Raw genomic sequence first — 12,253 nt, 5'->3', positions numbered from 1 at the left:
CTCCTACTGCCCAGCTCCCGGGGGACCTGCAGACAGTGGCCACAGTCCCCTCTTCTTCCCTACCCTAGGTTCAGTGTCCCTGCTCCTTCATGTTCTCCCCATGGACTTCAGTGTCAAACCCCTTCATCCTCCCAGCAGCTGTGTCGGGATATAGTTCAATTTATCCTTGTCCTTGTGCTGCTGCATTCTGTCTTGCTGGCCTGGCGAACTCCTGCTCATCCTGTAACACCCAACACATATACCCTCTTCTCCACACTGGCCTCCCTGGGACCACGTCCAAGCCTCAGCTGCAGCAATTCTCTCGGCTGCTGCATTATCTGTTCAGGGTCTCTCTCCCACCAGCCTGTGCCACCTCAAGGGCAGAAGCTATGTCGTTTGTACCTCTGGATCCTGACACCCAGTGGGAGCACACAGGTGTCTGACGAATAACTGGGTTTTTGAAAAGAATGAAAAAGAAGGAGACAGCTCCCCAGTACCTGGCACATGATATGTGTTTCATACAGGAGTCATTTGCTCATTTCACAACTGTTCACTGTGCCAGGCACTGTGTTAAGTGCCAAGGATATAGTGAAAAACAACAGACATGGCCATTGCTTTATGGACCTTTGAGTCAAGCAGGGAAGAGACATATTAATCAAATAACCACAGGCATAAACATAAAACTACAATGTAGCACATGGTGTGCAGAGAAAGTTCAGAAGAGTAGATAACCAGGGCACAGTCCCCCGGCTCAGGGAAGACTAGAGGAGAGGTTAGGGGGCCAAGTTCCAAGAACAAGTACAAGGGCCCTGAGGTAGGAAAGGGCTCATCATGGTCAAGGAGCACCAAAAGGCCAGTGGGGCCAGTGCACAGTGATCAAGAAGGCAAGTGGAAGAGATAAGGTAGAAAGGTCTGCTGGGGCCAGACCTGTGAGGACCCTGAGGCCTGAAGGAGGAGTCTGATTTTGTTCTACAAGCACCGGGAAGCCATTAGGACTTCATCAAAGGTTTTTGAACAGAGGTGTGACCAGTTCCCATCTGCATTTTTAAAAGCTCCACCTAGTTGCGGTGTGGGGGATGAGTGGAGTGGGGCAAACAAGAGTGGACAAAGGGCATCAAATGAGCTTGGAGAGGGAGGCGGGGTCTTGTACAGGGCCACCATGGCAAGCTGATCAGGTGGGCATGCACAAGTGCCCCCAGTGGGGGCTGACATTTCAGCGGAGCCTAGTACCCCCACACAGAGCTGTGTCTGCCCAGAAGGGCACCTTTTACTAATCTCCTCCATGCAGAAGTACTTTTTGCTAAATCCCACAAAGGCTCTGCAGGGCCCTGGCCTTGTAAACCATGATTAGGAGTCTGGATTTGATTCCCAACACCAGGAGGGCCAGCCAACTTCCCACCCTGTCCCAAGCCTGCCTCAGGTGTTGAGCCCAATGCAGAGTCCCATCCTAAGAGACCATCCCCCTCGCCAGGGATGGGTTACCCAATAGGCAAGGTAAGCGTGTGTTTAGGGCATCAATAAAACAGGGGTACCAGTTGTCCAAAGCAAAGACCCACAGATGCTAAGCAGAAAGGACACAAAGAAAAACACCTCAGTGGAAGGGAATTGGCAGAGCACTAAATGGAACTGATCCCAGCTCCAGTGCAAGAGAATGTGCAGGCTAGAAATAGAGTTCACGCAGGGTCACAAGGGTGCCCATGCGCAAAACTGTTTAAGCTATGAGGCCCCCACCACTTCAACACCTTCGTTTACATCTGTTTCCTATGGTCCCCTCCTGTGTAACTGAAAACTCCTTATCTCAGCATTTCTCTTGGGAATATACTATTTCTTTCTAATAAAAAAGAGGTGGGGGTGGGCTGTTGAGTCTAACTCTTGCTATATTCATCCAATATGCAACTGGATCCATCATGAGCAGTTACTGGGCAAGGACAGATTATATTAATAGATAACAGGCCTCTGATCCATTCTGAGAGAACGGTCTTGTAATATCCACATCTACCGATCCAGCAAACCCAGCTAGGCGGGCCAGCAATATATAAATACACACACATATACATGTACATACACAACTCACATATCCTGTTTGAATGCGTGAGTAAGCAGAGGAGGGGGCACCACATATTATCAGTGCTTAGGCCCTCATTAATCCGGCCCTACCCCTAGCCCCAGGCTGCCCCTCACCCCTAGGCCAGCACTAGCCAAGGATGGGGACTGCCTGGGCTGCAGGAGAAAGGTGGCTGGGGCCAGTGACATTTCAGGGCCTGCCCATCACCTGCTGTGGCCTGGGAGGCCACACTGGACAGCGTGCGCTGGGGGATCCCATTTCAAAGTCCTGACCCTGAGCTGACCACCAGGTGCTGGCAGCTCTGCCAGCTGTTCAGCTGGGAGCCATCAAAGAAGGGAGAAAGCCAAGTTGCTGATCATCTATCCCAGCCACCAACGAAAGGAGCCAGCAGGGTAGGGAATGGACAGTGAGCCTCATTGCAGGCCTCAAGTCAATTTGGACTCATGGTGACCCCATGGGTTAGAGAGTAGAAATGCTCCATAGGGTTTTCAGATCATTAGGCCTTTTTTCCGCAGTACCACTGGCTGGGTTTGAACTGCAAACTTTTAAGGTAGTAGCCCAGAGCAAATCGTTTGCGCCACCAGGGATCTAGCCTAACCCCACAGGGGTGGATATCCTTCCTGTTCCTTAGTCCTGAGGAGTCGCTCCAGGGACACCATGGTGGTAAATGCTCTGCCCCATCCAATCAGCAGCCGTTACCACCTGTTCTGGGCCAGGCCCCTTGTCAGGAACGGGAGCTACAAGTGAGTTAGACCTACTCCCACGCCCAAGGGCCTTACAGGACACAGGTATGTCAGAGCCACAAGACAGACCAAGTGCTCCCACTGGCTGTATATGCTGAACCGGAAGATAACAAAACACTCCAGCTGCCTTTATTGAGAGGCTCTGGGTACCAGGCACTGTTTGGTGTCTTCCAAAAATCTTATTTTATCTTCGACACAGCCCAATGAGGCAAGTGCTGGGACTGGCCCACTTCACAGAGGGGCTGAGTGCCCTGCCAAGGTCAAGCGACTGATGACAGACAGAAGAATTTAAATCAGGACCTAGACTTTTAAGCCCTTGCTCTCACACTGCCCTGAGAATTCAGCCACCAGGGGTAACTGGAAAATCAGAGTCACCAGATTCCTGGAGCCAACAAACCTTCCCTGTTTGGCAAGCCTGTTACAGAGCATGGAAGGTGGCCTTGCAGAAAGAGCTGAAAGATGCGGTATGGCCACCAGAGGGCGCTGGTTTGAGCAGAAAATCAAAGGCTCAAAACCACGGAGGGGTCTTGTCTTATGCAAAGGTAGGAAAAGTAAGACCTGGAATTGATACTGACCACCACACTGAAATTCTGCATTCACCTTCTGTAGATAAATAATTGGGGCTAGATGGGATCCAAGCACAGTCGTTACCAATTGTGCCCGATGAGCCGGCCCACTGCCTGGGTCTCAGAGGTTGTGTGGGAAGTCTGCGTGCTGGATGAGCCATCCGATGCAATGTCTACTGAGTCAATGGTATTCAAGGCTCCTGGACTCACGGCAGAGTGGTTAAGACAAAGGTCTCTGGAGCCAGAATGCCTGGGTTCAAATCCTGGATCTATGCAGAGGGCAGGGCACCATGTGAGCGAACACTCAGTAAAGTCAGCCATCCTGATGTTTCTCAGGCCTGGGGCTCTGGAGCAAACAAACTGGAGTTCATGGCAGGCAAGGGTACAGAGTCCAGAAGAGAAGGAAAAACAGGCAGCAGAGACACTCTGATTTTATGCCACTGTAAAGCCATAAACCAGGCCAGCATTTCCCCAAGGGTACACTGTGACGTTAAGGGCACTCTGTGAGCCAGTCAGGTGGGGAATAAACCTCCCTGGGGGCTCGACTGCAGGAGCCCTCAGAGCCTCCAACTTCTGGCCTGCACAACCTCTCTTAGTTGCAGAGTATCCTGCTGGGTGAGCATGTGAAAGAACACGCCACAGGATGCCCTCAATGAGACCAGCCGCGGCAGCACCAAGCACGGGGCAAGTGAGTCCGGGAAGGCTGGGGAACAGATGGACACCCCTAGGTGGACATCAAGGAGCCCTGGTGACTCAAAAGTTAAGCACTGGGCTGCTAACAGAAAGGCCGGCAATTCAAACCCACCCAGTGGGTCCGCAGGATAAAGGCCTGGAGATCTGTTTCCATAAAGATTACAGATAAGAAAACCCTATAGGGCAGTTCTACTCTGTCACATGAGAATCGACTCATAGCACCTAACAACAGGTGGACATCGGCTACTCTGACCTACCTCCTACTACTCTTCTTCTGGCTCTCACCAAGCAGAGCCCACTCCAGGGCCTGGGCACTCACTGTGCCTTCTGCCTGGAAGGCTCTTTACCCACAGAGCTGCACGGCTCATTCTGTCACTCCCCTTGAGTCACTTTATCATAGAGGACAAAATAGCGTCAACCCCACACCCACTACCTTCAGTGCTCTTTCCTGCTTTCGTTTGCACACTTATCTCCACCTGCCATATCATGTTTATTTGTTCACTGTCTATGCTCCCTCCCCACTGAAACGTCAGCTCCATGAGAGCTGGGACTCTGTCCACCTTGATCACCACTGTGGTCCCCAGTGCCTAGCACAGGAAAGTCTGCGTGCTGGATGAGCCAGGAACATAATAAGCACTTAAGAAATATTCGTTGGGAAAAAACCAAAGACATAAGGAAAATATTAAGCCAAAGGACCGATGGAGCACATGAACCACAGCCTCCACCAGTCTGAGCCCAGAACTACCTGGCAACCATCATTAACTGCTCTGAGAGGGATCACAATAGAGGGTCCCTGACAGAGTGGGAGAAAAATGTAGAATAAAATTCAAATTCACAAGAAGACCAGACTTGCTGGTCTGACAGAGAGACTAGAGGAACCCCTGAGACTATGGCCCCTGGACATCCTAGTAACTCAAAACAGAAACCACTCCCAAAGTACACCTTTCAGCCAAAGATTAGACAGGCCTATAAGACAAAGAGTAACACACATGAGGAACATGCTTCTTAGTTCAGTCAAGTATATGAGAACAAACGGGCAACACCTTCCCAAAAGCAAAGACGAGAAGGCAGGAAGGGACAGGAAAACTGGAAGAATGGACAAGAGGAACCTGGGGTGGAGGAGGGAGAGTGCTGACACATTGTAAGGATCGCGACCAATGTCACAAAACAATTTGTGTATGAATTTTTGAATGAGAAACTAATTTGTGCTGTAAACTTTCACCTAAAGCACAATAAGAATAAAAAGACAGAAAAATTCATTGAAGGAAGGCACAGAGGCCCCCCAAAGCACCCTTTGAGTTCCAGTAGCTCCTGCTTTTGTCTGGCAGGTCAGAGTTCTCTGACCTAAGCCTCCCCTCCCCAAGGACAGATTCTCTACAACAACCTTTCAGCAAGGACCCCACTCCCCGCAGCTGCTCTCAGTGCCCCACAGAGCCCAAGGCAGCTCCCCACCTGCCCACTGGAATTTCTTTCTTTTCTCCCAGTGCAAAATAGCTCTGGTTTGGCAAGTGCATAAACTCCACACCCCACTACAGCTAAGAAGGAGCATGAGATACAGATTTGAACCAACCTGGGTTCAAATCTCGCTCCCCTACATCCAGGCTACACAGCCTCAGAAAAGTAACATAACTCCCAAGCCTTGGTTTGTTTATCTGCAAAATGGGGACTTACTCCCTCCCTTGGGAGATTGCCATGACAGGTTTAGAGGCACCTAACGGTGCACATCCTCTCCTACCTCAAACCATCCCTGTGGCCTGCTTCGCGCAACTGCCTGTGTGTGCTGGACCCCGTACACAGCAGGCAATGCCCCTGCTGTGTGCCCCTAATAGAAGCTAGTACTTATAAAGCACTTACTAGGTACCAGGCCCTGTGTGCTCCCAGTGCTTGACATACACTCACGCATGTGACCTGTAAGGCAGGCACTATCATTACACCCATTTCACAGATGAGCAAAATCAGGTACACAGCTAGCAATAGTGAAAATACAATTCAAACCGCTAAGGGCCCCACTCCCTGCGTACCTTGAAGAAGCCAATGATGCCCACACCGTAGGCCACACAGTACTTGTCGAGCAGCTCCCGGTTCCAGGCGTCCAAGTTGACGTACTTGAGGATGTTCTCATAGATGACGAGGGAGAAGCGGCCGCGGCCCTTGTCGGTGAGCGTAGGCATATCACCCTTGCCTGGTGCGATCTCTGTGCGGTACTTGAAGCGGCTGGACTCCAGGATGGCCACCACTTCCTGGCCCAGCTGTGAGTAGAGGCTCTCCACAAACACCAGCACCAATGGATCCGTGCGGGAAGGGGCGGCCGCCTGCACAGGCTTGAGCGGCAGTAGGCGGCTGGGCACCACGGGCGGCGGGTCCCCACAGTCAGGCTCAGGGGCATCAGCTGAGGGCTCCAGGCCCCGCTTCCAGCCGTACAGGTAATAGGCTGAGACAAAAACACTGACCACGCAGAAGATAAACAGCAGGAAAAGCACGGTCTGGGGGGACATGTGCCGACACAGCCTCCGGAGGCGTCCCAGGGTGGGCATCCTGGCCCTGCGACCTCGGCTGCCAGAGGCCTGGGCTGCCCTGGCCACCCCAAGGCCACACGCTGGAGACACAAGAGTCCACCGACCAACAAATTCACAGAGACTTAGGAAGCGAGGTCCTCAGCGGGCAGAGGGCGTGGAGGATCGGGCCCCTGGCCCTTCCCCCCAGCCAGGGGCGCAGTCCACTGGTTGGTTGTGCTCCTTCCTTCCTTCGCACCCCTTTATGTCACCATGGCAAACCCTCGCGTGGTCCTTCGCAGGGTGGAAGTGCCCCAGGGCGTCAGGGCCTCCTAGGAGGGCTAGGCAATAGGCCGAAGGACACCGGGCTGGCCCAGGGGTGCCACATGCTGCTCACTTGGTGGGGCCCACGGGGCTGAGGCTGTGGGAAGAACAGGAGAGTCAGAGGAGGCAGGTGGGGACTCTAGGGTCAACTGACAAGGATGCACAGGACCTGACCTCAGCTGGCCCAAGTTCAAGTACTGCTGCCCAACCTGCTGGTGGCATGATTTGGGGCAAGCTCCTTAATCTCTAACAATAGTACCCCCCTACAAGGGGTTGAGAGATTAAATTCAATAATGTGTATAAATCACTTACGGCAGTGTCTACCATATGGTATCTCTAAATGGTAGTTGCTATTTATTATTATTATCATTACCAGAGTCCAAGATTAAGCCAAGAAAAATCCAGAAATAGGAAGGACAAAGTAAGAAAATGAATATTTACAAGCCCTGGGAGCTGGAGGTAGAATTCTAACAGGGCCAAATATTATGCTCTCACTTGTCCATCCATTTAGCCCTCTGAACAGGCCCAGCAGCCCCATCAAACAGACGGGAAGGCAAAGGCTCAGGAGAAGCAGCTGAGGCAGGATTCAAACCGAGGGCTGTGCTGCATCAGCGCCTCGGCTGTGCAGGAAGGCTGTGGATGAGTCACCGCCCCCTCAAGCATCAGTGCCCTCTTGTGTAACATCATCACCTCCACAGCACAGAGCTGTGGCCAAGCGTTAACCAAATAAATGTGTTTGAAAAGCCTGGCACAACGAACACTCAAGAAATGACAGCTGTCACTACTTGCCCCTAATGCAATCAGGTATCCTTCATCTTTGTGGCATGTGCCCATGAGTGCAGCCACCAGCCCAGTGCAGTGGGTGATCAAACTCAAGGGACCAATGGGGAAGCATCCCCCTCGCTGGGACCCTCTGCCCACCCAGGAGGCCAGAACTCTGGATTCCCGGGGGCAGGCCACCCCCACCTGTCTCACTAGAGAGAGTTAAAGAAGACTCATGCACCGACACACATAAACAAAGGCCCAAATTTTCTCACTCCAAACTGCTCCCCACATTCATGGCCCTCTGGTCTCCCTTTAACACGAGCTGAAGCCACAGGGAGTATGAGATTTTCAAACAATCCACGAAGCAACTTTCTATCCACCCCAGCTGCTGAAAGCTAGGAGAACACCCATGACAGAGGGCATGAGGGCTTGGGCTGGGGAAGCCAGGCTTGGGGGGAGTGGCTTGGGGTTGAAGGTCTGTGAAATCCCACCCAGCCCCAAGACTGCACAGCATGCTCAGAGTGGGTGCAGCAGACCGGGGCCCCAACAATCGCACTTCTAGGAATTTAACCTAATAGTAACTGCAGAAGTCGGTAAAAATTTCCTTACTAAGAATACAAATCCCAGTGCTGTTTATAACCTCGAATGTCCAACAAGAAGGGATTTTCTTGAGAAACAATAATGTAGTAATGATGGAATCCTAGGCGGTCACTGACATCACGTTGAAGAAGGACATTTACTAACACTGAAATATAATTACCATGTGTATTGTTAAAGTGGAAGACATTTATAAAGCAGTATGTGTGAGCCAATTTTTGCTAAAAAGTTTTTATTCGTTGACCAAAAGTAAGCATGAAAATCCAAGAATTGTTAACGGTGATTACCTCTGAGTGATTTTTGTTTTCCTCTTTTGTTTCTCTGTTTCCTGCATTCTCTACCCTAACCGTTTATTATTTTTGTGAGAATAAGAAAACGAAGGCTTTAAAAAGACGCGCTCAGAAATGAGAAGCAGGAGTGTACCATGAAGAGGAGGCTGACTTGTGAGCTGGGACACAGGGTCCTAGTCCTAGCTCTGCGGGGATGTGCTATGTGGCCCCAGGCACACCCTGTCCCTCTCTGGGCCTCCTGCCTGTTAAAAAGAGCTTGGACCAAATGCTCTCTGGGGCTGATCCACTGTGGATATTCTACAGTCCAGCTCCTACTCTGTGCCAGCACCACGGTGAACCAGAGGCAGTCAAGAAAACAGGCACCCACAACGCAGGCTGACAAAGGCAGCAGTGGGGGAAGGCAAAGGTGTTTGGAAGGACTGAGGACCCCTGGGAGTGGAGGAATTGGGGAAGACTTCCTGCAGGAGGTAGTACCTGAGCTGACCAGAAGAATGGGGAGGGTTGGCCAGGGGTAGAAAAGAGGAAACAGCGTCTGCCACGGCTTGGAGATAAGGGAATGCACAGAGCTTTGTGGGGACTCCCTGCAATTCTGGCTGAGTGCAGGGCAAGAAGGGCAGGTTTCCTGGCCAGAGCCAGGAGGGCTGGGTGACTGGTACTGTTCATGCCCAGGGTGAATCAGTGTCCCTTTTTCCACTGATAAGGGTAGCCCTCTGCCCTGTAGCCACGCCTGAGCTACACCCCTTGGTCCGGAGCCAGGACAGGAGCACTGTGGATGGGGAAGTAGAGAGGCCCACTCCAGTCACCCTACCCCACAGAAAAGGCTGCTGCCCAAGATAGCAGCAGCCAGCCGCTTCCCTGCAGGCCTGAGTGTTGTGGTTTCAACGACATTCACAGCTTTTCAGCATGTTAATGATGCAACCATCAGAGAGCCTCAGGCATCTAGAGGTCATGGACCCCTGTGGGAATCTGGCAATACTTTTCCTCAAGAAAATATGCACATATGCTGGCAAATGTAATAACTTCAAGGAGTTCAGGCCCTGGCCCCCAAACTCCCACCAAGCTCATCCACGGACCTAAAGCCCAGTGGTCACCGTGCATACTGCAGCCAGGCCACCTTAGTTCAAATCCAAGTTCTACCACTTCGCAGTTGCATAATCTTGGGCAAGTTACTCCTCTGTGCCCTAACTCCCCAATCTGTAAGATGGGAAAATCTCTCATACTTTGCAAGGTTGTGGAAATTAAATGAGTTGACACAGAACCATGCAGAGCACATGGTGGGTGCTGAATGAGTGTCACTTGCTATTATCATGCACTAACCAGTTGCTGTAGAGCTCATTCTGACTCATGGTGACCCTCTGCCTGTCAGAGTAGAACTGTGCTCCACAGGGTTTCCAGCAGCTGAGTTTTCAGAAGTAGATCACCAGGCTTTTCTTCCGAGGCACCACTGGGAGAATGTGAACCACCAACCTTTCCATTAGCAGCTAAGTGCTTAAGCATATGAGCCACCCAGGGACTCTACCATGCACTACTGTTGCTTATTTAACATACGACAGCTCTTCGTGATCACAACTTAGCTTACCAAGCGCTTCTGAGCTCATAGTCTCTCACCGAACTCTCAATAGCACTAAGGGAAAGTGTGCCCATTTTACAGATGGACAGAAAAGTCTCAGAGGGATATACACCTGCTCTTTACACAGCGGGGCTGGGCTGCAATGCTACCAACCCACACAGCCTCCTCTCACTACACACCTGAAAAGAACGCCCATCTCCTGAAGTTGTGGCCTTTCTGTGGAGCAGGATGAATGGGCAGAGCCAGACGTCAGATGCCAGAAGGCTGGGGGGAAGGCTGTGGCAAAACCCAGGCCAGTTACCATTACTGGACACTTTGATCAAAGATTCTATAAAAGAATTCTGATCAAAAGGGGGAAAATACAGAAGAGATTTTCAAAATCTCATGGAATCCAGAGTTTCTGGAGCCATGGAGGCTGGATAAATCCCTGAAACTATTACCCTAAGATAATCTTTAAACCCTAAACTAAAAATACCCCTGCCAAAACCAAACCCACTGCCATTGAGACGATTCTGACTCACGGTGACCCTAAAGCTGCCCCATAGGGTTTACAAGGCTATAAATCTTTACGGAAGCAGACTGCCGACCTTTTGGTTTGCAGCTGAGCACTTTAATTACTATGCCACCAGGGCACCTAATATCTGCTGAAGTCTTTTTAAAAACCAAGCAATAGTTTAGCTTAACAAATAAATTATATCTGCTTTGAGCAGTATGCTCTTTTAATATTTATATGGGATCAAACTGACAACAGCAACTTGAAAGAATAGATAAGAACCTTAGGGGGCAGTGAGTTCATGTTAATGAAGGAGAACAACTCAGGAATGGAAGGTAAGAACGGTGGTACAACTCCAAGAATGTAATCCATGTCACTGAATTGTTCATGTAGAAACTTGAATTGGTGTATGTTCTTGCTGTGCGTATTCTCAACAGCAACAAAATAATATAAATTATTAAAACAAAACAAAAAAACCCAGGCCAGGGAGGGGGTGAAAGGAGAAGGTACAGTGGGCCAAGCAGTCCCTGTCCCCAGAGGAGAACAATAACCTCAGAGATATGATGGGAGAGAATGGTTGCTTTGTAAACAAAGCGTTGGCCACCCAGCTTGCTGGCAAGGGGCTCCCAGCACTGCCCTACTGCAACCTGACCCTCTTCCCCAACTGCATGCCAGAGCCCCTGTGGCTGTGGCTCCAGGGCAGAGAACTAGGGGGCTTCTAATCCCCCTGGAGCTACCAAGGCCCCAAGGACAGCTGGTGGCTGAGGCCCCAATGCCCTCGACCACCCAAGCTCCCCGACCCCTGGGCCTCACCAGCCATTTCCCTCAACTCCAGCCTCACCCAGCCAGACACCAATCCTGGTCACACCCAAGGCCTTTGCTAATGAAGTTCCCATTGCCTGGAATGCCTCCCCCCTACCCCTTGGGACACTTACTCATTCTTCAAGACCCTAGTTCTAATGTCCTCACCTCTCTGAAGTCATCTCCAGCCACCACCCCTGCGTCACCCCACACCCCATTCCTTAGACTCCCATCCACTCCACTCCATAGTGGGGAGGCTGAAAACAAGGACCCTCTGGCCAAAACAGAATGCAGATGTGTGTTCTTTGGCTTGAATGGCTTTCTCATTTTTTTTTTAGTTTGGGGTTAGTTACCAATATTTTAAAAGCAGGACACGTCATATAAAAGTCCTAACTTCTAAGCTCTCTTTAAAAGGGGCATTTTCTAATGACACCGGGCACACGTTCCCACTGGCCACGATTGGCAGAGGCTCCTGTAGCTGCCCACCTCAAATGGGCCACGTACTCTCCAGTTCACATAGACCCTGTCTCTCTACAACTGTACACCCGACCTCCTTCACACCGACCTCCTTCACACCGACCTCCTTCCTTGTAGAACTCCCTGCCCGGCCCCCAGCGCGTGGAGTGTGTGGTCTGTGCAGAAAAAGCTCTGGGAGTTTGTGTGTCCATGCCTCTGTCTCCTGCAGCCTGCAGATCCGCAGGGCAGGGCCACAGCTTACTGACCTGGTGCCTGGCACACAGTAGGCCGACAAGTACCAACTTCCTTTCTTGCCCCTCCCCACAAGCCCGGGTGTCCCTCGAGGGCAGGGACCAAGTACTTAAGTACTCAGGATACTCAGCTGCTATTACCCCCAACTTACAGATAAACTGACTGAG

General features: G+C 51.1%; 1 protein-coding gene across 18 annotated transcripts in view; it reads right to left on the bottom strand.

Annotated features, from left to right (window-relative positions):
• Positions 1–12,253, bottom strand: part of NDST1 (N-deacetylase and N-sulfotransferase 1) — a 173,266-nt gene that overhangs the window by 100,807 nt on the left and 60,206 nt on the right. For all 18 annotated transcript variants that reach the window (XM_064278284.1, XM_064278250.1, XM_064278280.1 and 15 more), the window contains one exon: positions 6,068–6,959. In XM_064278284.1, the coding sequence (XP_064134354.1) occupies positions 6,068–6,580 (513 nt within the window). In that variant the 5' untranslated portion in view covers positions 6,581–6,959. The remainder of the gene's footprint in view (positions 1–6,067; positions 6,960–12,253) is intronic.

This window comes from Loxodonta africana, chromosome 2 (assembly GCF_030014295.1).
Source record: "Loxodonta africana isolate mLoxAfr1 chromosome 2, mLoxAfr1.hap2, whole genome shotgun sequence".
Classification (NCBI taxonomy): Eukaryota; Metazoa; Chordata; class Mammalia; order Proboscidea; family Elephantidae; genus Loxodonta; species Loxodonta africana.
Note: the sequence above shows the minus strand (reverse complement) of the source record. Positions and strands in the feature narration are given on the sequence as shown.